General features: G+C 39.2%; 2 protein-coding genes across 2 annotated transcripts in view; both read left to right on the forward strand.

The window, feature by feature from the left end:
• LOC144001621 (general transcription factor II-I repeat domain-containing protein 2-like) overlaps positions 1–20,847 on the forward strand; it is a 38,430-nt gene extending 17,583 nt beyond the window's left edge. The window contains exons 2-4 of the mRNA XM_077496108.1: positions 19,495–19,685; positions 19,951–20,239; positions 20,764–20,847. Of these exons, the coding sequence (XP_077352234.1) occupies positions 19,495–19,685; positions 19,951–20,239; positions 20,764–20,847 (564 nt within the window). The remainder of the gene's footprint in view (positions 1–19,494; positions 19,686–19,950; positions 20,240–20,763) is intronic.
• On the forward strand, positions 19,968–22,779 carry LOC144001765 (transmembrane protein 121). The gene is made up of 2 exons (XM_077496318.1): positions 19,968–20,941; positions 21,065–22,779. Exon 2 carries the CDS (start codon positions 21,237–21,239, stop codon positions 22,185–22,187), a length of 951 nt encoding a protein of 316 aa, XP_077352444.1. The 5' UTR covers positions 19,968–20,941; positions 21,065–21,236; the 3' UTR covers positions 22,188–22,779.
• The last annotated feature ends 2,083 nt before the right edge of the window (positions 22,780–24,862 follow it).

Consider the following 24,862-nt stretch of genomic DNA (forward strand, 5'->3'; position numbering starts at 1 on the left):
TTAGTTAACTAAAACTAATGAAAAAACTAAAATTCAAAAAACAACATTGTTACCGGAAAAAAAATAAAAACAAAAATGCTTTTTAAAAAACTAAAACTAACTGAAACTACATTTTATGTGTACAAAACTAACAATATAGCAAACATGTCCTTCGTTTTAGTCATTGGTAATTAATTTAATGCATGAGCCTTTGGGGATGATTTTAAATGTGATTTTTAGTAGATTTATTTTGATATAAACCGGAATAATGACGTTTGAAAGTATGTCACGCAGAAGTGACGCCATCTTGCAGCAGCCAATAGAAAAGCACCTTCAGATGACGTTGCTCCCATGGTGTTTTTTTTAAATATTGCGCACAAGTAATACACATTTAAAAGAAAAAAAAACTAATACTGAAACTAAGAAAGTAAACAAAAACTAAGCATTTTTTAAATAACTAAACTATTAAAAACTAACAGAACCACACTGAAAACTAATAAAAACTAACTAAAATGAAAAATTCCAAAACTATAATAACCCGACTGCCATATTACAAATAAATTGGTTTATATACTGTAGCATTTTTCTAAATATGAAAAAGCACAAATAAATTATTTCTACAATTTTCAGGACTAAACAATTTCTCTTCATAACATTATGTGGCCCTTGCGTCGTCTTGATTTTCTGTATGTGGCCCTCAAATGAAAAAGTTTGAACACCCCTGTGCTAGGCTATATTGTCGCGCCATGTGTCGTGCTTGCTTTGAGCTGAGGTGACCCTCCAACAAATGGCAAAAAAAAGTTGGTTTTATTATTACTTCGGCTAATGCTAAATGTTATCTTGGTTCAGAGTTCAAAAGCTGTAAACCAGGCACTAACCATCAGACCAGCCAATATTGACGGAAGGTTCGTCAAACTGTCAATGACTGACGCCCATTTTGTTGATGATCGATGGGAAACTTCAAAATATTGACAAAATTAGCACTGACGGAAGGGAGTTTTCTTCCATCAATGTAATTGTCTATCCGTCAATAATTTCGGCAATCTATCATTGACGGACTTCCTATTTTTGTGACGGAACATTGACAGATGCCCACTTCAAATGACGGAAACATTGACGGACGCTCATTTTGTTGAAAATCGACAAACGACGGCTTGACGGTTCGGCTTGAAATATTGACGGACTGACGAGGACGGTTGACGATTGCCTAATGACGGATGCTCAAAATTCACTGACTCGCCCACCTCTGCTAAGCATTATCCAACCTTTCATGCTCTGTCGGTCCAGTTCCACACTGTAACACTGGAAATATGCCGCCACAAAAACTCGTTTTGCATTAGGTCTAATCGGTGATCGCAGCATTAGGCTAGTAACAACACGTTAACAGCGATTCTTAGACACAGAAACAGGAAATAGTTCTTGTTCCAGTATGACAAAATCATAGAAACCTTCACAATTAGATGCGGGTGAGAATGTGAACACAAAAAAGGAATTTGAATTAAAAACAACAAACTGAAAAGTCAACATCCATACATAAGGTGCTCCCAATTACAATTAGGCACTGTCAATTTTTGATATAATTGAATGATTTTAAGGTCTTTTTGGTACAAAAACCGTGGTACTGTAAATCAAGTCAGAAAGCAACACAGTTTTTGTAATAACCTCAACTGTCAAAATAACCATCAACCATTCCCGACAAGCCATTATTCCATGTTTGCTGGTAACCATTCTCCTGATTGCCGATGACATCAATGCAAAACCAAAACAGCGCGACAAGAAATGATTTTGAGAGCTCAATAATCCAGATGCTAAGATTGCTTCTGCCTCCGGCTATTTCCACATAATGAGTATAAATGAATTGAAAAATGTAAACGGACCTGAGCCGCCGCTGGAGAAATTGATTCAGCTCTGGCTGACATGTTTGTACTAAAACGAGAGCTGCAGTCAAAGAGGCTGAGCTGCACACCCTGAAGGGGGAGAAGTTAGAACACACACTGTGCTTTCACACCGAACGCCTCAGTGTGTCTTTATTGCAGCTTTAACTTGAATAAGAATAATCGTACTTAAAACTTAAGATGCAGCTCCTGTGCGTTGAAACAACTTGATTAATTACCCTTGAGTAGCCTTGCTGATGTTTAAGTCATTATATTTCATCTAATTGCTTATGCATGAGTCTGTGATAAACTGTTCACCTTTCGAAATGAGATTAAAGATTGTGCTCATGTGGACACAAACAATCCAGGTAATCAGAATTCAGAATGATAAATGGACAATACGCTGATATACAATGCTGCATTTACCCTCATGTCCTTGCATTGAACCTTCTTTTGTCACCCAATTTAACCTTAAACCACATTTATAATCAGAGAGCATAGGCAGCAGCTATAGCACTGAAAGCATTAAATAATTATTTAACTTGTTGAAGCCAATCTCAGGCTGTTGTTCGATCAAGAACATCTCACATGCAGCATTTGAACAAGGCTTAAAACTAGGCGTTGTTGATTAATTTAAATGAACTTAAGTAGAGCCGTGTGATTTTTAGCTCAACTTGTCGGGGGAAATATTTGAATTAATAATTAATTGTGTAAACTAGAAATGCTATTACGGGACAAGCACCACTTTTAATGGTGCTCCGTCCCTCAACCACCACTGAGAGACTGACTAGATGGAAATGTAGTTCTGCTAAAAATTATTCTGAAGGTGGTGTAATACACGTAGAAGAACAGAGAAGAGTAGTTCATATTTTTGACCAGGCTTCCTCAATCCTGGTCCTCGAGGGCCGGAGTCTTGCAGGTTTTAGATGTTTCTGTACTCAAGCACACCTGATTCCTATAATCATCTCGTCAGCACGCTCTGCAGAAGCCTGATAACATTCCTGATATTTAGTATCAGGTGCATTGAGGACCAGGATTGGGGAAGCCTGTCATTCAGTGCCATTGACGGCTATTCACGTCAAAGATCCATTTTAACTGGGCTGGCAGTGAATGAGTTAGACAGTGTAAATCAAGAAGGTTTCTGTATGAGCGTATATGTTTGAGGCACCTCACTGCCTGTTGAAATGCTGGCAATATTTAACCCGAATATGCTCTTGTTTGGGTTTTTAAAAACCAGAACAAAACCCTGTTAGGTCACATAACACATATTGGGATATTATACCTCCTTAACTTTAGCCTGTATTCGGCACATCCTCTATTGGCAATAAGTTTTTGAATTTCAAGTAGTGTTGTTCCGATACCGTTTTTTGGCTCCCGATACCGATGCCCAGCTTTGCAGTATCGGCCGATACTGATACCATACCGATACTTTTTTTTTTCCTTCAACATGAAAAAGCTGTCCTGCCGTTGGTTCAGATCATTCAAGGGCCAATAGGATATCTTAGATCGGCATGCAGTGAACATGTCACATATCAGTGAATGCCGTACACCAGCAAGACACAAGATGCTGCATCCAAAATCCTATATTAGCGTTGGAATTAATGGTATCGGCATGTTACTTGTGAGTAGTCACCGATACCGATACCACTGTTTTTATGCAGTATCGGCACCTCTGCCGATACCAGTATCGGTATCGGAACAACACTAATTGCAAGTATGCATGGCAGCCATCTTACATTGCTACTTGAATACATTGATTTCTTTGTGACATTTTCATGTTATTTTTTTGCCTCTACAGCAAAAATACCAGTGCATAATATACACACATATATACGTGTATATAAGTCTATGTGTCTGGCGCACAATAAACCGGAAATACGCAAGCAGACATGGCAACGCAGCACCTTTTTGGAGCTCGGTGGAAAGCGACAATGTTATTAGTGTGGTAAATTACGTGAATCTAATATTTTTTAATTGACCGTAGAAAGTTAAAAGTGGAAATGATGTTTATGTGTTGTCTGTGCATCGGTTTAGATTGGAATATGTATGCAGGAGTAACCCTGTCCACTCACACATGTAAACAGGTTATCCCGATTGTTTCAGAAACTGGAATTTCTACCTGCATGTAAACATAGTCCCTGCGAATCTCTTCAGGTAACACGAGGATGCTCATTTAACATTGGTAAGTGGTCAGTTAGGAAAGGAGCAGTCATTCTTATTACTTGTAGAATAGAAGGAGAAACAGCAGCAATAGATAGTTCTGTCCTCTTCTCTGCCGTCTGTTGCAGTAAAGAGACACCATTTTGCTCACAGTCTAAGAGGCAGGATAATGGCAGAGAATTGGCGCTTTCTATTTGGACTTTTCACCGTCTTGGTCATTGAAAACATGATGTGAAAGCTGGGGAGTCTGCCAAAGGGCCTCAGTGTCTGCCCTGCATGACTGAGAGGAAACGTTACTTCCCTTCAAGCCAGTTCATTCAACAAAAAGGGTCAGTAAGAGGAAAAGTGTCCTGGGGAAACTTGAATTAAGGACATCGCTTCAGTATTTCAGAAAATACTGCCATGAAAAAAACTCTGTGAAGTCAAAGTCAAAATTCATTTTCCCAACAAGTTCTTTCCACCAGTCAAAGGATTCATGAAGAAGAGAAAGGGTAGAATGCTGGGTGCTTTCAGCATCATTTTCTAGCATTAGGAACCACAAATGTGGGGCAATCCCCATTTACAATCCCCCCGTCTCCCTTGACTCTGCAAGCCGTAAAGGAGGCGTTCAAATTGCCCTGCTAACGCATTTTTACGTGGCCCAGGAATACAAACATCCTGTTGAAGAGAATATCTGGCAAAACAAACTTTCTTTTCAAGATGCTGCAATGATTTTAATCACACTGCTTGCTATTTGAGTCATTGTGGATTTTTTTTCTTCCCATTCCGCAGTGCAGCACCAAACATTTCTTGACATGATACAAGGCAGATTATCGCATCTGGTCATGGCTGTTGAATCATGCATCTGTCTCTGGCACAAGACTGCCACAGTTACAAATTCTGATAGTATTATTGGAATTTGATCGCTTACGCCATTTACTGAAATCACAAGAAAAATATGTGCAAGGCTTTTTGAAATCTTTTTTTTCCTTTTCTGCCTACTCTCATATTAAGGCACTCTACCCCCTTCCTCAAAATAGCTTGCATCTTTTTCTGTTTAACTGCTTAATGATGTCGGGTGGCAAAGCAGGGCAGTGTGGTGGCATTTTTTTTTTTTTTTTTCATACCAGGAAGACCACAGCACTCTCTCGTTTGATGTACTGTTGAAATTTCCACTATCACATTCTAAAAAGCGCACATACAAATTTGCGTTTCATCACAAAACTGAAATAGATATTTCATCTAGGAGATACAGCACTTCTCTGAGGTCATTTGTTGCTACACAGAATTTGTGGTGCACAATTTGCTCAAAAGCAGACATATGTCAATCACTCCTACTTGGCTGTTTTGAAGGGCGAATGACTTTCCACAACAGGAAATATTTAAAATGGTAATTATCCGTTTCCAATGTAACATTCATTTTATTTTTAACCTGTCCCAGCTGCTTGGTCATGCAGAATGGAGGCTATGTATACCTTTTGTTGCCGAAACACTTTTTCTGTGCGACGGGGGAGTTTGATAGACTCCCTCTGTGGTTATTAATATCATGATGGATGTCAACTGGAAAATGCAGTCGGACAGAACGAGGGTTGAAAGGGGATGGACAGAGGAGAAAGGAACAAGCAATAAAAGAAAAAGACAACAATAGCAGCAATGTAATACAATCTATTATAAAAACAATGATATAAATAATTATTAATGATGATGATAATAATAATTATAATAATAATAATAAATAATTCATTTTCACTGCACTTTATACTGTACTTGTTATGTGCTGTAGGTTGGATCCCAAAGCGCAGACACAAATAAGATTTATTCACATCGAAAGGTGTGGAACAAACTTGACTAGACGAGAAACAAAGAGAGTTGCACAGAGAGACAGTGGTAACAGAAGTAATAATCCGACAAAGAACACACACTTCTCAGACTGCTACTACAGACCGTGAATCGATCTGATTGGTTGTAACTAAGTAAAGGATTAAAGGTTGACATCATAAAGCTCATGACATCACATAGCATAAAACCAGTTGAAACATCACATGTTGTTTTTCCAGTTGAAACCAGATGATGGTTACATCAGCTCAAAACAGACACTGGTTACATCAGTACATAACAGACACTTGACCTCACGGTCATGAACCCAAACTTAACAGGCCATGAACTCAAACATTACCCCTGCATGACCTGAGTCATGACAGTATTATAGTATACATTTATCTGTAACCACTGGAAAATGGAGAGGCAATAAATGCTAGAAGTCTCACATGACACCTTCCAAAAATGGGCATTTTGTATGAATTTTGAGGCATATGTTTTTGTCAAATTATATCCTTAAGACCTTGGGAGTATTTACTTGCACCAAAAGAAATACGAGACAAGGTCATGTATACACTTTTACACTTTAATCACCATTCATCCATTTCCTTTCTGACTAGTCCTCATTTGGGTCGGGGGTGACCTGGAGCCTAACCTGGCTAACTTTGGGCAGGCGGCGCGGTGCACCCAAGACTGGTCGCCAGCCAATCACAGCAGCTTAATTATGACTCTGTATTTATTATAAAAAGAAAACTGAGCACCATCTGGTAGGGCAATCAATATTTGACAGTTTTTTTTTTTCCAATCGAGTAATCACCTCAGTTATTTGAATTAAACTTTTTTTTAAAGTTTTTTTTTTCCCCTTGTTTCTATTCAAGCTAATTCTCACATTTACTTAAATTAATTAAATATGTCTAACATTAAGCAACTCTAAATTTAGGGACTCATTTTTCATTACTTGATTAAATTCTAACAACCCTCCAGATGCTCCCAACGAGGAGCTTCACTTAAATTAACGCTCTAGATTACAACCCTGCGAACCGTCGTCGTCCGCTGCAGATCACTTTTACCGGTCATAGATTTTAGAATTATATTTGTGTAAGCTTCAATGATTATACAAACCCATCGCGCGTACACTGAGTGATTAATGGCTACTGTCAGTCATGGTGCAACATTAGCGCAGCTGTTTGCAGAGCCCCGTCTCTTGCGATGGCACATGCTGCTAATGTGCTTTGATCCCAAACTAAGGAGTCTGAGATATCTTGAATTTCTATCAAGATTAAACAAGGAACAACATGGATACGCAGGGTTTGTTTGTTGTTATGTCACGAAAGGCGGATTTGTCTACAATTCCTTTTTCTGCTCAAATAAATAGAGCCAAGTGAGACTTCAACACTATCCAACCACACATCCTTGTTGGTCCTTGGGGGCCTAACAGACGACATGACTTGCCCGTCCCGAGGATTATAGGTACATCTTTTCCGCAAATTCTAATTTAGGCTGTTGACACTTTGATTAATGCGGCACATTTGCATTCAAATACGTTTAAATGGGCAAATGGCCACATCATCGCGCTGCGTTCGATCGAGTCATGCCGGGACAACCGCGCGGAGGCATGCGTAAACAGAAAATTCATCAATGAGGCCAAATCTAATAAGGCTGTAAACAAATCACTGCATTACACAGAGCCGAGAAGGATCCGCTAGTTTGCTTAGACAACACAACGTTGTTTATCTTCATCGTAACACTGGCCAGACGGAGATCCATGGAGACATTGAGGAAACTCTTCATTTTATTTATACACTACTCTGTGGGGTTTGTACCATTGAGTATATTTAAGTGGCTGTACTGCATCCATCAGTGCGTAATCTTGTGAGCAGTGCAGAGAGCATACAGGTTAACAAAAAGCCTTTCAGGAGAAGGCGCAGCCTAATCACCTCATCAAAAACATGGCATCCATGAGTGACACGAAATTCACTACTGCCATCATCTCGGGATTTACTCTCAATAAAGGCCACTAACATTTTGACAAAGCAGACACCCATATCACATCAGTAAAGCACTCACAGGCATTAAGTTCCACAAATTGAAGTATAGTGGACTCACACAACTTCAATAGCCGAACGAGGCTAAAACATATGAACTGATCTCCTGTCAGTTTCAAGGTTTCTTGTGTACTTATTTTGATATGTGTGTAAGTGCTGACATTCTAAATTAGCTGTCTTACAAAGACATTAACTTGGGATGTTCATTCCCACTTTTTTTTTTTTAAACGGCAGTACGAGTGCTCTGATACCGATCTAAGTACTAATATCACTACTACTAGATCAGGGGTGTCCAAACGACGGCCCGGGGGCCATTTGCGGCCCGCCGTCCATTTTTTAGTGGCCCGCGACATATGCTAAAAAATGGCATTTATTTGACTCAGTTCAAATAAAATGAAAACAAAAATGTTTGGAGATGGTCAAAGTAAGAAAGGAGGGTGTTGAAAAACAGGTGCTATTAAAGTTTATTTTAGTTAACTAAAACGAAAAAACTAAAATTCAAAATAACAATTGCGTTAACAAAATAAAATAAAAACGAAGTTGCTTTTTTAAAAAAAGAAAACTAACTGAAACTACATTTTATGTTTACAAAAGTAACTAAGATAAAACTAACTAAAATTAGAGGAAAAATGTCCTTTGTTTTAGTCTTTGGTAATTAATCTATGTGAGCCTTTGGGGATTATTTTAAATGTGATTTTTAGTACATTAATTTGGATATAAACTGGAATAATGACGTTGAGCCCATGGTGTTTTTTAAATATTGCGCACAAGTAATACACATTACAAAAAAAACAAAAACAAAACCTAAAACTAATACTGAAACTAACTAAACTAAAACTAAGCATTTATTAAAGAACTAAAACTAATAAAAAACTAACAACCACCCTGAAAACTAATTAAAACTAACTAATTTTTTTTTTAAAAAAGCTCAAAACAAAATAAAAACTAAAATGAAAAATTCCAAAACTATAATAACCCTACTGCCATATTACAAATAAATTGGTTTATATATTGCAGCATTTTTCTAAATATGCAAAAGCACAAACAAATTATTTGTACAATTTTTAGGACTAAACACAATTTCTCTTCATAACATTATGTGGCCCTCGCATCCTTTGGATTTTCTGTATGTGGCCCTCAAATGAAAAAGTTTGGACACCCCTGTACTAGATACATAAAAGGTCAACTCATCATCAAGCTTTACAGAAACCTAAAAATGATCCTGATTATTTGATACAGGTATGTTGGAGGAGGGTAACATGGAAAACAAGCTGGACAGTGGCTGTCAAGACCCTTGCTTTAAAATAAGGCTAGTAATAAATCGCCCATTCCAAAAATTGACAATCTCTAATTGTTATACAGTAGATGGTCCTAGCTAGCCCATCAGTCAAAATGCACATGTGTATATTTTTTGAGTGAAAGTAATCCCCTCAGCCAAAATTCTGGCTCCCGCAGATTGGCAGGTGCCCATGTGGCATATTGCTGTTCTAAATCAACCATTTCCCAGTTGTCCTGATCTCAACTCGTCATGTGTATTAAGCACACCTCTTCTAGGAATCATTTTCTTCCCTTCCAAACCGGCAACAGTAAAGAGCTGTCATAAGATGCCAGAAACAGGATTATAGACCTGCATAAGGCTAGTATAGTTACACACAAAAACTATCGGCAATATGTTTGGTCTGAGGGTACAATTGTTGGGACGACCAACATAAAATACTGATGAGTTTCCGTTTTGGGTGTAAAATTGCGGAATTGGCTTGATCAAGATGTTTACTTCTAAAATTCTAAATAATCAATGCTTACCGTGAGGTTGATAAAATAAAATAAAAAAACATTTAACTCTTTGACTGCCAAAAATGTTTAATACAATGACAAATCACAATGTATGCCGCCATAAACGTTAAATGACAACTTGTTTTTTGTTTTTTGTTTTTGTTTTTTTCCAATCAATGTGAAGAGCTAAGTGTAGCGCTGCCTGGTCAATGGATTGTGGAATCAAAAACACCCACTAACTATGGCCAGCAGATGGCAACATTGTATCTCTTTTTAATGGGCTCAAGGCGTATGAAATTACAATGAAACATGACGGAATCTGACGAAATCGAACGTTTTAAGGGTGACATGAATGATCAAAGCCTTTGCTACATTGTTACATTTAATCTAATTCACAGAGCATCACCAAACAAAAAAAATATTAGTGTCAAAGGTCACTGTTGGGGATTTTCAAAAGGTGATTACTAAAGAACAGAATAAGTTAGAAACATACTTTTTTTTTTTATGAAAAATGGAATGCAATCTTTCATGTGGTACCCACCTGGGTTATGTAGTAAAAGTACACAATATTAGTTCAAATGCTTCAAATCGGCTGGCACTGTCGTTTTTTTGTTTTTTTTTGGGATAACGTGTGGCAGTAAAAGAGTTTTAAGAATTATAATGTGAGTGTAGTAGTTATTTATTTTGTTTTGTTGTAATTTTATGTGACCCATGGGACTTACTGGATAGCCTGCTGCTTCCTTCCTGTACATTTTTCAGTTAAATGATTTGTTTGAAGGGATACTTGTGTTTTCTTTTCTGTGTTGTGTGTGGAGCAAAAAATAAACCATTCATTCATTCAAAATGGGAGCAGCTTTAAAGCACTATCAAAGTAAACAGGAAGTACTCATTAATGATGATAAACCAGAGGAAAGAAAGAAAGAAAGAAAGAAAGAAAGAAAGAAAGAAAGAAAGAAAGAAAGAAAGAAAGAAAGAAAAAGAGAGAGAGAGAGAGAGAGAGAGAGAGAGATTTTCACTGGCATAAATCATCATTTGAAACAGTTAATTAGTGTGGATGCTTTTGTTTCTGCTGACATGTGGCTGTATTTTATTCAACACATCAAAAGCTCTTTTTCAGAGGATATGTTGTTGACTGAACAATTTGCTACATTTTGTGAAGACAATCTGTGCTTATGAGTAATAATTAGGAGCTCTGTTTCATTTGGTTTTCCTGTGAACGATACAAATTACACATCTGTCATGTAAAATTAATCAATGTAGAGTCTTGAAACTCGAAGTGAATTTTTTCCTCTCTGATGAGTTTTTTTCACATCCTTTTGGCAGTTTTAGAAGTCCTGTATGTGAAACGAACGGCCCGCAAATCTTTTGATTTTATGTGATTGCGGCATTAAAATTCCAGTTATTCTCTTCCTTAGTGAATAGGATAAATCTGCCAACAGCTGAATACAGAAATAGTTCAATCACACTGATTTCAAATCTTGTTGGAGTTAACTCTCAAATCAGAGAGGCTAAAATCCACCTTGAGCATCCTGGAAGTCTGACGGGGCAGAGGGCAGTTCATCTCTTTGTCGGCCGTAATGGCCCCATGGGAGCACCTTAGCTCATCTATTTCATGTTTCCCAATTGGTGGTTAGAAGCCTTATGGGATTGTTTAAGATGGGAAGCCTTAACACCCCCATTTGTTTTCCTGTCGGTAATCGATGGCAAAGTGTTACAGCTAATGTGATTTATGTGTCCCATTTTCACAGTTATGCTTCATGTACAAATTGTCTTTGGTGATGTAAATTCTCCATTCTTGCACATTCTTTTTCCACCATCTGCTGACACACAAATTCTGGCTGCCAAACACCAATAAGGAATTCATGAATCTCGACATTTGGGACGTAGTGACATCGGAACTTCATTTCTTGCTTCATATTGATCTCTCTTGTTAATATAAAGGTAAGACTGTATATTTTGTAAGTCCTAGGATAATAGCTCTTTCCTCCACTCTACTCTCTTAGCACCAATACAGAAAAGTCCTATACGTGATTAGTGTGTTAACCTAACCTAACCTAACCTATCCTAACCTAACCTAACCCAACTCAACGCAATGCTATAATTACTGATAGCTAACATGTTGCTTGATACAAATATATGAACTCATTTGCTCCCAAAAACATTTAAATATGTTCTATTTTAAATATTACCATGGTCCCACTGATGTATTTATATATATATATTTTTTGCTAGAGCATAAAGAAGGCTTTGATGCAGCCCCTTGAAGCAATGGTAGTTATTACAAAAAACGGCCAGTAGGTGGCAGCAGAGTATAAGAGCTCAACTAGGGCCATGTTTTTTCCCCACTGTTTTAAACAGATTTGTGAATAATGATGAAACTTAGCTATACAGTATTCTAATGCTAATTGCTGCAAAACTGAAACTAATAAAAATACTTTTTTTTCCTGATGAAAGAAGAGACTAATATTTCTTTTGGTAGGTTCCATGTTTTTATAGTAATAGAACATAATATTCTGTGGGCCTTGAAAAATCAGTCAAAATCCAGTAAAACAGCCGGGAGTGAAGGGGGTTGCTTCAGTGAAAATGGCTGCGAGTGAACGAGTTAAATTGGACTTCAAAATGGTGAATAATCAAAAATTCTCTCACTGAGAGATGCTGTGGACTTGTCCGCTGAATGCGCTGAAAAGATGTCAAACTTTCAACAGACAAGCAAATACATTGGTACGTACAGTATGCCAACGCATTCCTATATGTTTGAGCCGCAAACCTCCAGTGCCTGGAATATATTCCACCATGTAATTGCCAGAGGTGGGCGCATCATTGAATTTTAAACATCATTCATTTGGCCATCGTCATCGTCAGTCTGTCAATATTTCAAGCCGAACCGCATTGTAATGTGTAATGTGATTGCATCAGTCATTGACGGAAAGCCCGGATCCGTTTTGCTTTCGATCCAACTATCACTCTTTCCATGACTGTGACCACGAGGGATGTAATGATATCCAAATATCACGATACTATATTATCACTAAATGAAGCCCATGATACGATAATTATCACGATATTGTGGGGAGGTTGACAATATTTAAAAAAGGTCATAATATTGTCAAAAAAATTGGCTCATACTAAAAAAAAAAAGCACAATATTGTGCTTTTGTACATAACAGCAATACAAATAAACAACCTCCAATCACTTATAACACTTAATATTGAGGCACTTACTCGCTAATGCAAGCCCACATTGAGTTCCTCCACGTACTGACTCGCTTCACAAGCATATTACAAACTCCTTCATCTGACAATTAGTGTATTTTAAACATAGAAGGGCCAAAACATACCTAATGAAAATTAAACTGCACTAAAAAAACTAGCCACCAGAGGGTGCTATAACTGCACAAATGGAAATCAACCTGACTTTTTTTCTAACAGATGTGTTGCGTTTAAATATTGTGAACATGACGGCGACGATATTGTGGCAGTTTTAATACCGCGATATCACGATATTGCCGGTATCGTTACATCCCTAGTGACCACTAGGAGTGACGAATCAGGGCTCAGTATTTTTATCATGGAATTTTTTCATTTTAGTACGTGAGAAAAAACAACAACAACAACAAAAAAACGTGTGCGTTTACTGCTCAAGTAGTGTGTGAGGAGAACCTAAGAAAACAAACCCCACACGACAATATTGCGACAGACAAACACGAGTCACCTAACCAGACCGCCACAGGGCACCCACTGCTGGAAAATACAAAGAGGAATGATGTTATAAATCAGACCCTTCAGTGGGTTATCTTTCAATGGGCCGACATGACACTGCATGACACTCGCACAACACAGCTCGAGGACTTAGATGATGAACATGAACTGCTGGAAAGAAAAAGGCCAGTGTAAATCTTTCTCTGTAGATTCTCAGTCATCGAGGAAACTGGATTTTTCTTGCTTGTTGAAGTTGTTTCACCTTAAAATCAAGCGACTTCATTCAGTTCTACATCTTAGAAGTGGGTGAATCTTTTTCCTTGTCAATATTGAGCCACAAGTGGACCATCTTGCTGTTGAACTGTTGAGCCGAATCGCAGAAGCAAACGTCTCAAACATTCTCACAAAGCTGCTGATCAGTGCTACTGTTACCTACGCAGCCATGTCAGGAAAAACAAAGTTGTATGTATCCCTGAAGTCATTGCACAGAGGTCAAATGTCATGTTAATGTTATAATGCTACAAAGATTTGCCTGCGGTGGATTCACTAAAAGCACCGTATTGACGTCTGTGTAAAAGGGACAGATGGGACACAGCAGAATGATTTTTCTACTTTGGACACATCCCTGTTATTAAATACTCTTCAATAACTTCAGCAGCTGAACTAATTATCAACAACGATCTGTATTTGAAAGTTTATGTTGTTACACTAGGGTCGAGAATTCAAAAGTGGCAGAGTACAGCTCTGGTGTACAGGCCCTGAAAAAAGATTTCCTCTTTCATATGTTGGCCACTTTTCATCCCTTTAATATCATGATACAACTTATTGGTCAGCTCAAACTCTTGTTCTAGTTATCCACAGCTGCATGTTCCACCTCTTTCTACTCAAAGTCGCCAAATGGGCCAATCACATTTGCTTGAAGGTCGCCAAGATGGATTCGTGACATCAAACACCTGTGCTCTCGTAAATCCCACTACCCTGTTTGTAAACAATACAGAATAATAGGAAGGTCAATTCTGTGGCGGTGTTGCACAATCAAACAAAGACCCCTTTTCTCCTCAACCAAATAAACAGGATTGAAAAAGTTATTGAAGACTTATTCAGTTTCACTTCAAAAATATAAACAGCATTATAAACGCCCACCATCACTTGGGGGTACATTAACTTCTTTCTCAATTATGCTACAAATAGACTGTACACGAAGATTTTCATGGGACATTAAATGGTAATGTTCAGTTTGGTTCATGAACATTATTTGATTTAATACAAACATTTAAAAGTGCTCTTGTCAAGAAATGGAAGAAAATATGCAGTATGAATAGAACAAAGGGCCACTTGAACTTGGCCACTGATTAATAGGAAAATAATCATCTAAAGCGGAAACCACATTTGAGATCCTTTTGCAAAAGAGGGAAAACCTGACAAAACGCATTTTCAGAGTTCAAGGAGAAGCATGCAGACTTGAATTGGCAACCACATTTTGACAAAGGAGTGTACTAAAGCTTTGAGAAACCACGTTCAAATATTTGCAGAAAGCCAAATACCACATTTAAGAAGCAGGGAATTGAATTGAAGATGGTGAAAAACCAGCAGGGGAAGCCAGCATTGCTACCGTAAGGATTGCTTACGTTGCGTCCTCTGCCTGTCTTTTGTGGATGCTTTATGTAGTAGGGAATTTTATTATCAATTTTGTTGTTTGTTTGCTGAGCTCTACATAGATGAGGTAGTGTCCCTGTCCATTAGCCAAGGACAGTAAAAGGCGGCTGGATGGGCTTGAGAGGGCGACACCTCCTAAAGTTTATTCAGATGAAATCGTCCACCTTATACATACAGAATACAAAATTGTACGTCGCATACTCAATTATGTTTAAGATTCTCACTTGACCTGATCAAATCCATTCAGATGGTTGCATCAACAACGTCTTTGTGATTTATAATATTTCACCTTTCCTGTAAACTACTACTGTATGTAGCCCTAAATTTAGGAAGGAGGATCCCCGAGATTAAACTCACAGATGAAAGTGAAATTTGGCGAACCATCACGTTCACAGTTGGTTCCAGAATTATTTAGCCAGCTATATAAATAAATAAATAAATAAATAAATAAAAATGTGTTGTTACTGTGAATAATACAGTAGTTTACAGTAGTTGTGAGACTTTTTTTTTTTTCGTGTGTTTGTCTCCTTAAGAGTATATTGTACTCTGTGTGTGTCTCCCGGTGGCCAAGTCACACACATCAGATGGATTATAATGAATTAAGCAAGATGTGCAATGGTTTTATTCAAACTATTTTATTACTCTGCTTGTATTGTAGAGTGCCATTTTCCTTTTGGGATTTTTTTTTTTTTTTTTTATGAAGTTGAAACAAATTAATGACGTTTCCATTTATTTCAATGGGGAAATATGACTTTGAGATGAGTGCTTTGAATTACGAGTGGAGTAAAAGAACATATTAAACTCGTATCTCAAGGGGATATGGTAATACATATATGTTTTTGGATGAGAATATTATGTGCCTAAAGACTGGATTTTTATTTTTTTTTTGCCTGGAATGCTTTGCAGCCTCCTTTGGTTGTGTCTTGATATCTTCACTTTTTCAAAGAACTGAAAAGTAAGACAGCTAAAGCGAATCCTTTCTTTGATGAGGAATACAATTGAGAAAGCTTTGGAGAAGGTAGACATTGATAGGAGACGCCGTCCTGACTCAAAATTTGAGCAAGCTAACATTGAAGAACAGGAAAATCTAAATGAGTCTTATGTTCATTTTTGGAGAGACAAAGTCAACTGGCATCAGAATGAGGAGAAGTATGAAGAAAGAAAGGAACAGCTCATGTTTTAAAGTATCTGTCAAACATAGGCAGAGGCTATAATATGAAATGTAGTATGTATGAATGTTGTATGGAACAGGCTTACAAATATTAATTGGTGGTGCGGATCTTACAGGACGATTGTCACGAATACCTTTAGTGTAAAGATGACCAGGCTACTTTCCCAAAGAAAACCTGCTTCACTTCACATTAAAGACTCATTGCACATTGTTGTCCTCTCAAGGATATCCTTTCTATTTGCGGCGTGACTGTTTTGACCCAAAGTGGAGTCTTGTCTTGAGAAGTTTGGCTGCCTTCGATTTAACCTTCACAGACAGAGTAAAGAAAGACAAAATAGCAAATGCTGAGTGTGCATAAATTTGGATATTTTGGAGATGAGACTTTGCCGTCAAGCTCAGGTTAACTGCCCTTTTTAATAGAGAGGTTAACATTGTGTTGGCCTCCATTGTAAATCACAAAAGGCATGTAAATGAAGACATAAATTATAGATTACAAGGTGCCATGTGGAAGGAATAACAAACGCGGACTTTGGCGGTTGCGTATCAATCCCTCGTACTGCTGTTATGGGAGTCCAACTATTATAGTGACAGGGATAGCTCCCCTGTGGTTCCGACAAGCCAGCCAGTCATTTAAATTTACAATTTAGACATTAAAATGATGCCGTTAGCTCGAGTGACTTCGTGTACATAGTTGAACAGGAAGCAGTTACACGTCTGGCTCAAGGACAAATTCTTGTTAGTGGCTGGGATGACCTGTGATCATTCATTAGACTGCCGTTTCACCCCCCCCAAATACTCCCCGTCCTTCTGAGCATTAGCTTATTTTAACATTTGGACTGCAGAATATATGCCAGGCCTGTCACTGGACTCATAAAACCAAAATATATAATGGCACGAATCCTAGTTTGCTTATTCATCTTCTTGCATGCCATGACTCAGTAAAGAGCCATTTAAAAAAAAGAAAAAAAGAAAAAAACAGGAAAAACCAAGAAAGCAGCAAATGCCTTGATTTGTCCCACTTTCTTAGGCATGAGACCACCATGTGCTCTAATGATAAAGACACGAGGATAGAAGACACTGACATCCAGGATGGCAGATGTTGGCTGTCACTGCATCCGTGGTGATCATCTGCATAACTAAACATCTGCATCTTCTGCTGGCAATGATGTTAAGTCACAGACTGATGAAGAGTGTCACCAAACTGCACAGAAAAGCGATACTTGTGACCTCTCGGAACGTGCGATTCATGAAGCGAGTAGTAAATGACTTCTCACTGTCATCATGAAAGCAGTTTGGTTTCTCTAAGGAGGGATTATCACTAATTGGCCCAGCTGGCAAAACGACACTAGTTGTGTTATCATTCTGCATTGCAGAGTGAAACAACCTCTGTTACCGCAAGGCATTTTAGGACACTCATATCAGCCACAAATATTATAACACGCCAGAAGGTCAGAATATATCCGGCAGATCCACGTTGCACATCTCCTGCACCACAATATGGACAAAATAGATAATTTTTGTTAACATTTCTTCTACTTTTGGGAGTTAATCTCCACTCTGCAGCTACAGCACAATCCACTCTGATGGGAAGACATTTTAGACAAGATTTTAAGAGTTGGTCTGTGGATTTTTGTCCTCTATTCATTCATAAGAAATACAGACATGACTCCAAATTGTAAAGATGAAAAATGATAAGAACCTTGAGAGGTCAAACCATCATCATGCAAGGGAGGTAGGTGGACCGGCCCGCAATACAGAAAAACATTCTTATCACGAATTATCTGAAAAATATGTTTGTTTTTATTTAACAAAAGGAACACGTACAATATGAATACAAACTAAAAAACCTGAGTATACAAAAAACAAAGAACTAACACGAAAGCGAAACGTATCGTCAAATGTGCAAACAGAGAAATAACTCATTCTAACTCCAAACTAAGTTAGGTTGAAAGAGCCACGTCAAAATAAAAAACCATCAACCACGGAAAAAGCAAAAACTCAAAGCCAAAAAACGCTAAATAAAGCAGCAGTGGTGCACCAAAGTCATGAAACAGTAAGTATAAAGGTTCAATCACAGAGAAGAAAAATACAGAAACTACAACTGAACACATGGAGATATGCAAGTGCATAGTCCGACATCGGCAGTCTGCCAATGTTGCACCGAAAAGCTACCGATGCGATTCGCGACAGGTGTGTCGCCGAAGGCATCACCCACCATAGCTCTCCCACGCATTGAAACAATAACAACACAACTGCAAACAGAGGCATGAAAGAAATCCTCCCTTATGTTCATTACTACTGTTAATGATGAGTACACTACACATACTGTGATAATTTTAACGTTTGGCGAGACAGCAAAAACACAACTTGTACACTAATAAACGTCTTCTAGATAATTGCCATAGTTTGCTAAAGCCCGTTTCCCATCGAGGAGGCGAACATTTGCAAGTGTTTGCAAAAGTAGCAAATATTGGTTTCTTGTCAAGGTTTGTTCAAGGTCATGAACAAGAACAAGAAAAAAATTGAACATTGTCGAACATTTAGTGAACGTTCAGCAAACCGTGCGACCTTGATCTAGTCCTGATGAATCCTACGAGAAATCATCATTTGCTACCTTCGCAAACGCTTGAAAACATTCGCCACTTCAGTGAGTTACGGGCTTAAGGGGAAATAGCTTCAAAATGTGAACACATTGGAGGTCAATTATTATTCTAGAATGGATTTTTCAACTGTTTTTATGAGGTCAGCGATTTTAGAGAGGGCTTGGCTCTCAATTTCTGCTATAATTCATTTCTAAGGTGATAGATAGGGTGTTATCCAGACATGACTTTATGGACTTTGATTTGTGCACTGGGATAAAAGATAAAGAACCTTTCCTAAAATCTTGGAAAGTAGTGTTGTAGTTCTTGAGACCGGTCTTATTTTCAAGATGACTTTGTAATGCTCTTGGTCTCATCTCGAGTTGGTTTTGTCTCGGTCTTGACCTCCAAAGGGTTTGCCTCGGTCTCCATACCCTCTAATCTCGATAACGTCTTGGTCTTTGTTGGTGTGGTCTTGACAACAAAGCAACTTGGAAGCATATAATTTTCTTTCCAAGACAATTTAGAGTCAACGTGAACAAAATAATCCAGCTCTTGATCAATTAAGGCAAAGATAAGGTGTATGTCACAAATCCTTTGACCATATAGCGTACCTTTCCAGCCATATAAGAAAATCATGTCAGTTAGCTTCAATGACGTCTGTTTTTTATCTTTTCTAATTGTATCTTTCCACAATTCTCCTCAACCTTTCTTTTCACTATCCTCACCCATAGTCATGTGACGCACTGCTCTTTTTCCAGATCAATAGGAAATCTGCCGAGAGCCAATCTTGGATTCCCCCTTCCCTAATTCCTTACATGGCATCCTTGATTGCGGATGCTGTTTGCAGGGAAAACAGATTTCTGTATTCCTGTTGGAAAGGATCTCTTCTCACCCTGTCCTCCCTCTTTAGATCACTTCTCATTCTCTACCTCTGCAACAAGAATTCACAGTGCCTTAATCAGTTGCTCACTGAAGGAGGTTACCAGGGCTTTTTTTTTTTTTTTTTTAAACGAAAAACAGCCTGGGGAAAAGGGATACCAACACCAGACACAATTTGGAGGGGGAGACACATGCGAAAGGAGTGACTGGAAAAAAACAGCGAGACTGAGAAGTTGTGCATTCAGCTAAGCTGCAAAAGTCCTCCCTCCCCCCGCATTTCATCACCCCATGGAAAAGTCTCTCTCTCTTCTCTCTCTCTCTTTCTCTCTCTGCAGCTGTGGTGTGCCGAGCATCACCTCCACAGAGCAAGTGCCTTTACTTGAGCAGAGGAGGGAGAGGGGAGAGGAGGGTGGCAGCACGAGCAGGAGAGAAAACCCTCAGGAGCGTCCGCCAGGGAACATCTACGACTTTGCAGAGAGAGCTGGAAAGTGCACAGGGAAATGGGCAGAGGTGTTGGAGTATAAAAGTGGCCGCTGGAGCTGGGAAAGCGTGCCGAGGGAGAATCAAACACTGTCGCTGTTGATCCCGGTGTCCCTGGCACAGCAAAGAAGCCGGAACAGGAGAGTGAAAAGGTTGCGGGATCTTGCAGGGGGGGCTCAGGGGATCCTTTTACAGTGACAACCGAGCCTGATAAATTCTGCGAGACACAACTGACTGGGGAAAGATTGCGACACATTTTGGCGCACATTTTCCTCCTGTGAAGGCGTCAAAAGGCTCGGTAAGGAAGACAAGATTGACATTACTACTTTTGGTTTCACTGATGCTGGATGATGGAGAGAAAAACTCCTTGAGAGGAAAAAAACATTTTCAAATCCAGACTTACTGCAAAGCTCTTTCCACTCTAAATAACTTTCTGGGCTTTTGCACGCTCAACAAGCACAACATATAAATAACCTCCATTCTCCTCAGTGGCTGAAATTGAGACCATTAAGATGCCTCCTGCTGATGCAGTCTGAACTGTAAGTGGATTACAACGGCAATATTTTGGGACTGCTCTTTGGAAAAAAGGAAGAGGAAAACCATAAGTGGTGGATTTACATCTGTCAGAGTGGAAGAGGATCCTTTTGTCTTTTTCCTGTGGATTACAGATGGGCTTTGTGATCTCTCGGCACAGTCTCATGGATGACTGCGCACCGGTCATTAGGATGAAGTACAAAGGGGGGCTCAAGTGAGGACTGACATGAATCTTTATCTCTGAAGATTAGGCAAACACAGATGTTGAAAGCGAATCTGCAATGTAATGTTTTGTCCCTAATAGTAGGACATGTAAGTCATTTGTTCAAATGTTGCATTGCATTTAATGAGGGTTTCTCATGCTGACATCCATTAACTTTCTGGCACAGTGGTTGAGCGTCATTAACTAAATGAAGGCTTCTGTCTACCTGGCAGGTGGCTTGGACACAAGACAAGATTGACTGAGGTGATTTGTGTAACTCCCGTTGCCTGGAGTCTGGCTAAACAGAAATCATTTGGGGAACACTACTATCTTATCTGTGTTGTCATTGGACAACTGAGGACACTCCTCTTCAGGACTTAGCTCCTCCCCCTGAACTGAGCAAGGATGGTCCCCCCACCTCCCACCAACAAGCCTCACGTGTGCCTGTCCACCATCCTCATCATGAGCAGCATGGCGCTGATTGACGCCTACCTGGTGGAGCAGAACCACGGCCCGCGCAAGATTGGCATCTGCATCATGGTGATGGTGGGCGACATCTGCTTTCTCATCGTCCTGCGCTACGTGGCCGTGTGGGTGGGCGCCGAGGTGCGCACGGCCAAGCGAGGGTATGCCATGATCCTTTGGTTCCTCTACATCTTTGTGCTGGAGATCAAGGTCTACTTTGTGTATCAGAACTACAAAGCTGACCGGAAGAGCCTCGACGCTCTCGCCAGGAAGGCGCTAACGCTGCTGCTCTCCATCTGCATTCCGGTGCTCTTTGTGGTGCTGGTGGCCATTGACCACATGGAGTACGTGCGTGCCTTCAAGAAGCGCGAGGAGATCCGCAATCGTCTCTTCTGGGTGGTGGTGGACTTGCTTGACATTCTGGACATTCAGGCCAACCTGTGGGAGCCCCAGAAGAAGGGACTCCCTCTGTGGGCGGAGGGCTTGATGTTTTTTTACTGCTACATCCTCCTCCTCGTGCTACCCTGTGTGTCTTTGAGCGAGATCAGCATGCAAGGTATCAACATCGTGCCCCATAAGATGCTCCTGTACCCAATCCTCAGCCTGGTGACTATCAACATCATCACGCTCTTTATCCGTGGTGGCAACATGATTTTGTACAGGGACGCGAGGGTGTCGGGGATCCTGATAGGAAAGAACGTTCTGGCTATCATCATAAAGACCTGCAGCTTTGTCCAGTACAGGAGACAGTTACAAAGCGCCCCTCCTGCTTTCGGGGTTGAGCTGCAGAAAAACTCGCTGGCCCATGCCCGCCCTACCCCCACCCCTCCCCAAGCGGTTATCCAGGACCAGACTCCCCTGCCCGAGGTGACGACATGCGAGCACACGTGACAAAATGCTCTGCGGGACCCCCAAGATGCTGGCAGGGCACAACGTTTTACATTTTTTTAGGTCATGTGCACAATCATCTGAACACGCCGAATGCTGATGCACACAAGATGGTTAGCCGGCATCTTCAGTTCAGTCATGTTGCAATTTACATCTTGTGACTTTGTTGAAGCGCTTTTCTCCTGTGAATTCAGTTGACTGCGTATCTTTCCAATGGTACAGGAAAAAAAAAAAAAAAAAAAAAACTGTAATACAAGATTATATATTTTTGAACTGGCTGTTTCATTCTAACGTGTGATGTGGTGTGTATTTGTTTTGCTTGAGTCTTAGTAGTTGAGGGCTTTATAACAAAACTTGAGCAAACAAAGAGGGAATCCAACTAATGTGAAAATAACTGTTCAAAACGATGACATAAGTGTCTTTTCTATGTGACTTTTTGATAAAGTACTGCCCTTCTTCTGTACGAACAGGGTTTGCATCATGCCATTTCAAAATCATTGGAGCAGTTAAATAAATGTGCTTTGTTTTTAAGTCAAATTCAGCAGGTCTTTAATTAACCTGTGCTGCAAAATAAAAAAGGCATTTTTTTCACTCATTGCTGAAGTGGTGATTTTACAAAGTCATCGGTGTTCTGAGTGGGCGCACTGAGAAGAACATCTGCAGTTAAAAGTATTACTTGACTGACAGTGGCTACAAACATGAGGTAGAGCACCAGGTGAATACAGATTCTCCAAAATAATAATAATAAAAAAAAATCTATCATTGAAAGGCCCTGGAACCTCCACTCAAATGCTCTGAACGACATAACTTGGAACGCCTGTCTTCTCATCCCTGTTAAATATTTTTTCATGGTGTCACTTGAGGGTCTGCTACACTTCGTGCCTACACTTCATACTCATACTCTGTGCTGTGTGCAAAGCGTGCATGCTCAGTGCAAAAAAAAAAAAAAACCTACACCACCGAGAGAATGCTCCCTGCGCACACTCTGCCAATGAGAGTGCCACTGCCCCCTAATGTAGTGGAGGTGCAATTGCACTTTATTCTAAGACAGTAAAAAAAATAAAAATGCATGTTGCACGAGGTCAAACGCGCCCCCTTGACGAAGCCTCATGCCCACTATTTGAGAAGCACTGCTGTGGCATGAGACAAAAAAACAAAACAAAAACATATCTTGAGGCGTTTACTGCCCAAGTAATAAACCATTGGATGGCGGATTAATTCATGTTTTGCCATTTCCTAGCATTTTTTCTTCCCTCCCTACCATTTAAACTAGCATAAATCAGAGTACTTCATTATGAGATTCCGTTGTATATTAAATTGGGGAAGTGAAGAAACTGGACCATTCACAACAAACAGCACGGGGAGGTCAATTATAAAGCAGCTAATTGGGAAGTATGAACTAGATTTAAAAACAGGATTCTCTATAGAATTCACACATTTGATCTTTTTGCCTTTCTCATTTGTGGCTCCTTACATTATTTAAATCACAGTGGCTTCTCAAGGGTGAAGTAGTTGGTTTTATAATTGAGCCATTGAGAACGGGGGGTGGCTAAGATGAGTGAAAAGGCCTATTTCTGATGAATATTGGTTGAAATCAAGTTTTAGTAGCCATTTTGACATATAGGGGAAAGTCTGTTATTCATTCAGTACATGTTTTTTTTTAAACTGTTGCCAGTGCATCTGTATGTCAGTAAGGTGAACATCATTTATCACCTTTCAATTAAATCTGTGCATTATGTGAGTGATGACACATTGTTGCAAATGCAAACCTACAGAATATGTTTACACAGTTTGTGCAAACAAAGAAACACATTCACTCTATAGTATTCAAATTATGGACTTGCATGAACGATAATTAAACTTGGTGAGCACAAACATAATTATGCAATTGACAATGTCAGTGAAAAGAGGTTTGAAAATAATTTCTCAAGTAGCCAATAATCACATTTACATGTTAACAGTGTGCATTTGTGCAATTAACTATACATTCATATAAATAATTGTTTCAGCATTCCACAAGCACATGCTCTCATTTTTTATTATTTTTTTTTGTCTCCAGATGGAATGTCACAAGTGTCATTTGTAATTAAAAAAAAAACAATTACCACCGCATTCTGTGGGTCCACTTGATGCTTATGAAGCATGTGATTTGCGTCTGCTGAATGAATAACTCATTAGACGACGACATTTACGCCTCCACATCAAATCATCAACTAATATAGAATGTTACCATTTTTTTCCAATTAAATCAATTTCAAATTATTCAGACCACTTCCAGCGAATCTGGAAGAACATTGAACATTGGTTTGTATAAGTGCACAGATTGCCAACCGGGATCCAAAGATGCTCAAAGGATGGTTAATTTTCGTTGGTCATGTGACCTGGTGATTGAGACGCTATAATGAAATATTAAAATAAAGGAAATAGCAACAGAAACCATAATGAGCTCAGTTTAAACTCTGCTGAGTACAGTGTTTTGATTCGGTTAATAATACATGAGCATTACTTTATGATGACACACCACAGTGTTGCGAGTGAACTGAAGAACTGAAGAACCAACCTATTGATTGATAGACTGACGAATCAAAAGAACATCTTCAAAAAGGTGTCAAAGAATACTGCAGTCATTCAGGTATCCTTGTTTTATAAATGCATCACATTCCCTGATGTTTAACTGT

Source organism: Festucalex cinctus, chromosome 14, assembly GCF_051991245.1.
Source record: "Festucalex cinctus isolate MCC-2025b chromosome 14, RoL_Fcin_1.0, whole genome shotgun sequence".
In the NCBI taxonomy this organism is placed as follows: domain Eukaryota; kingdom Metazoa; phylum Chordata; class Actinopteri; order Syngnathiformes; family Syngnathidae; genus Festucalex; species Festucalex cinctus.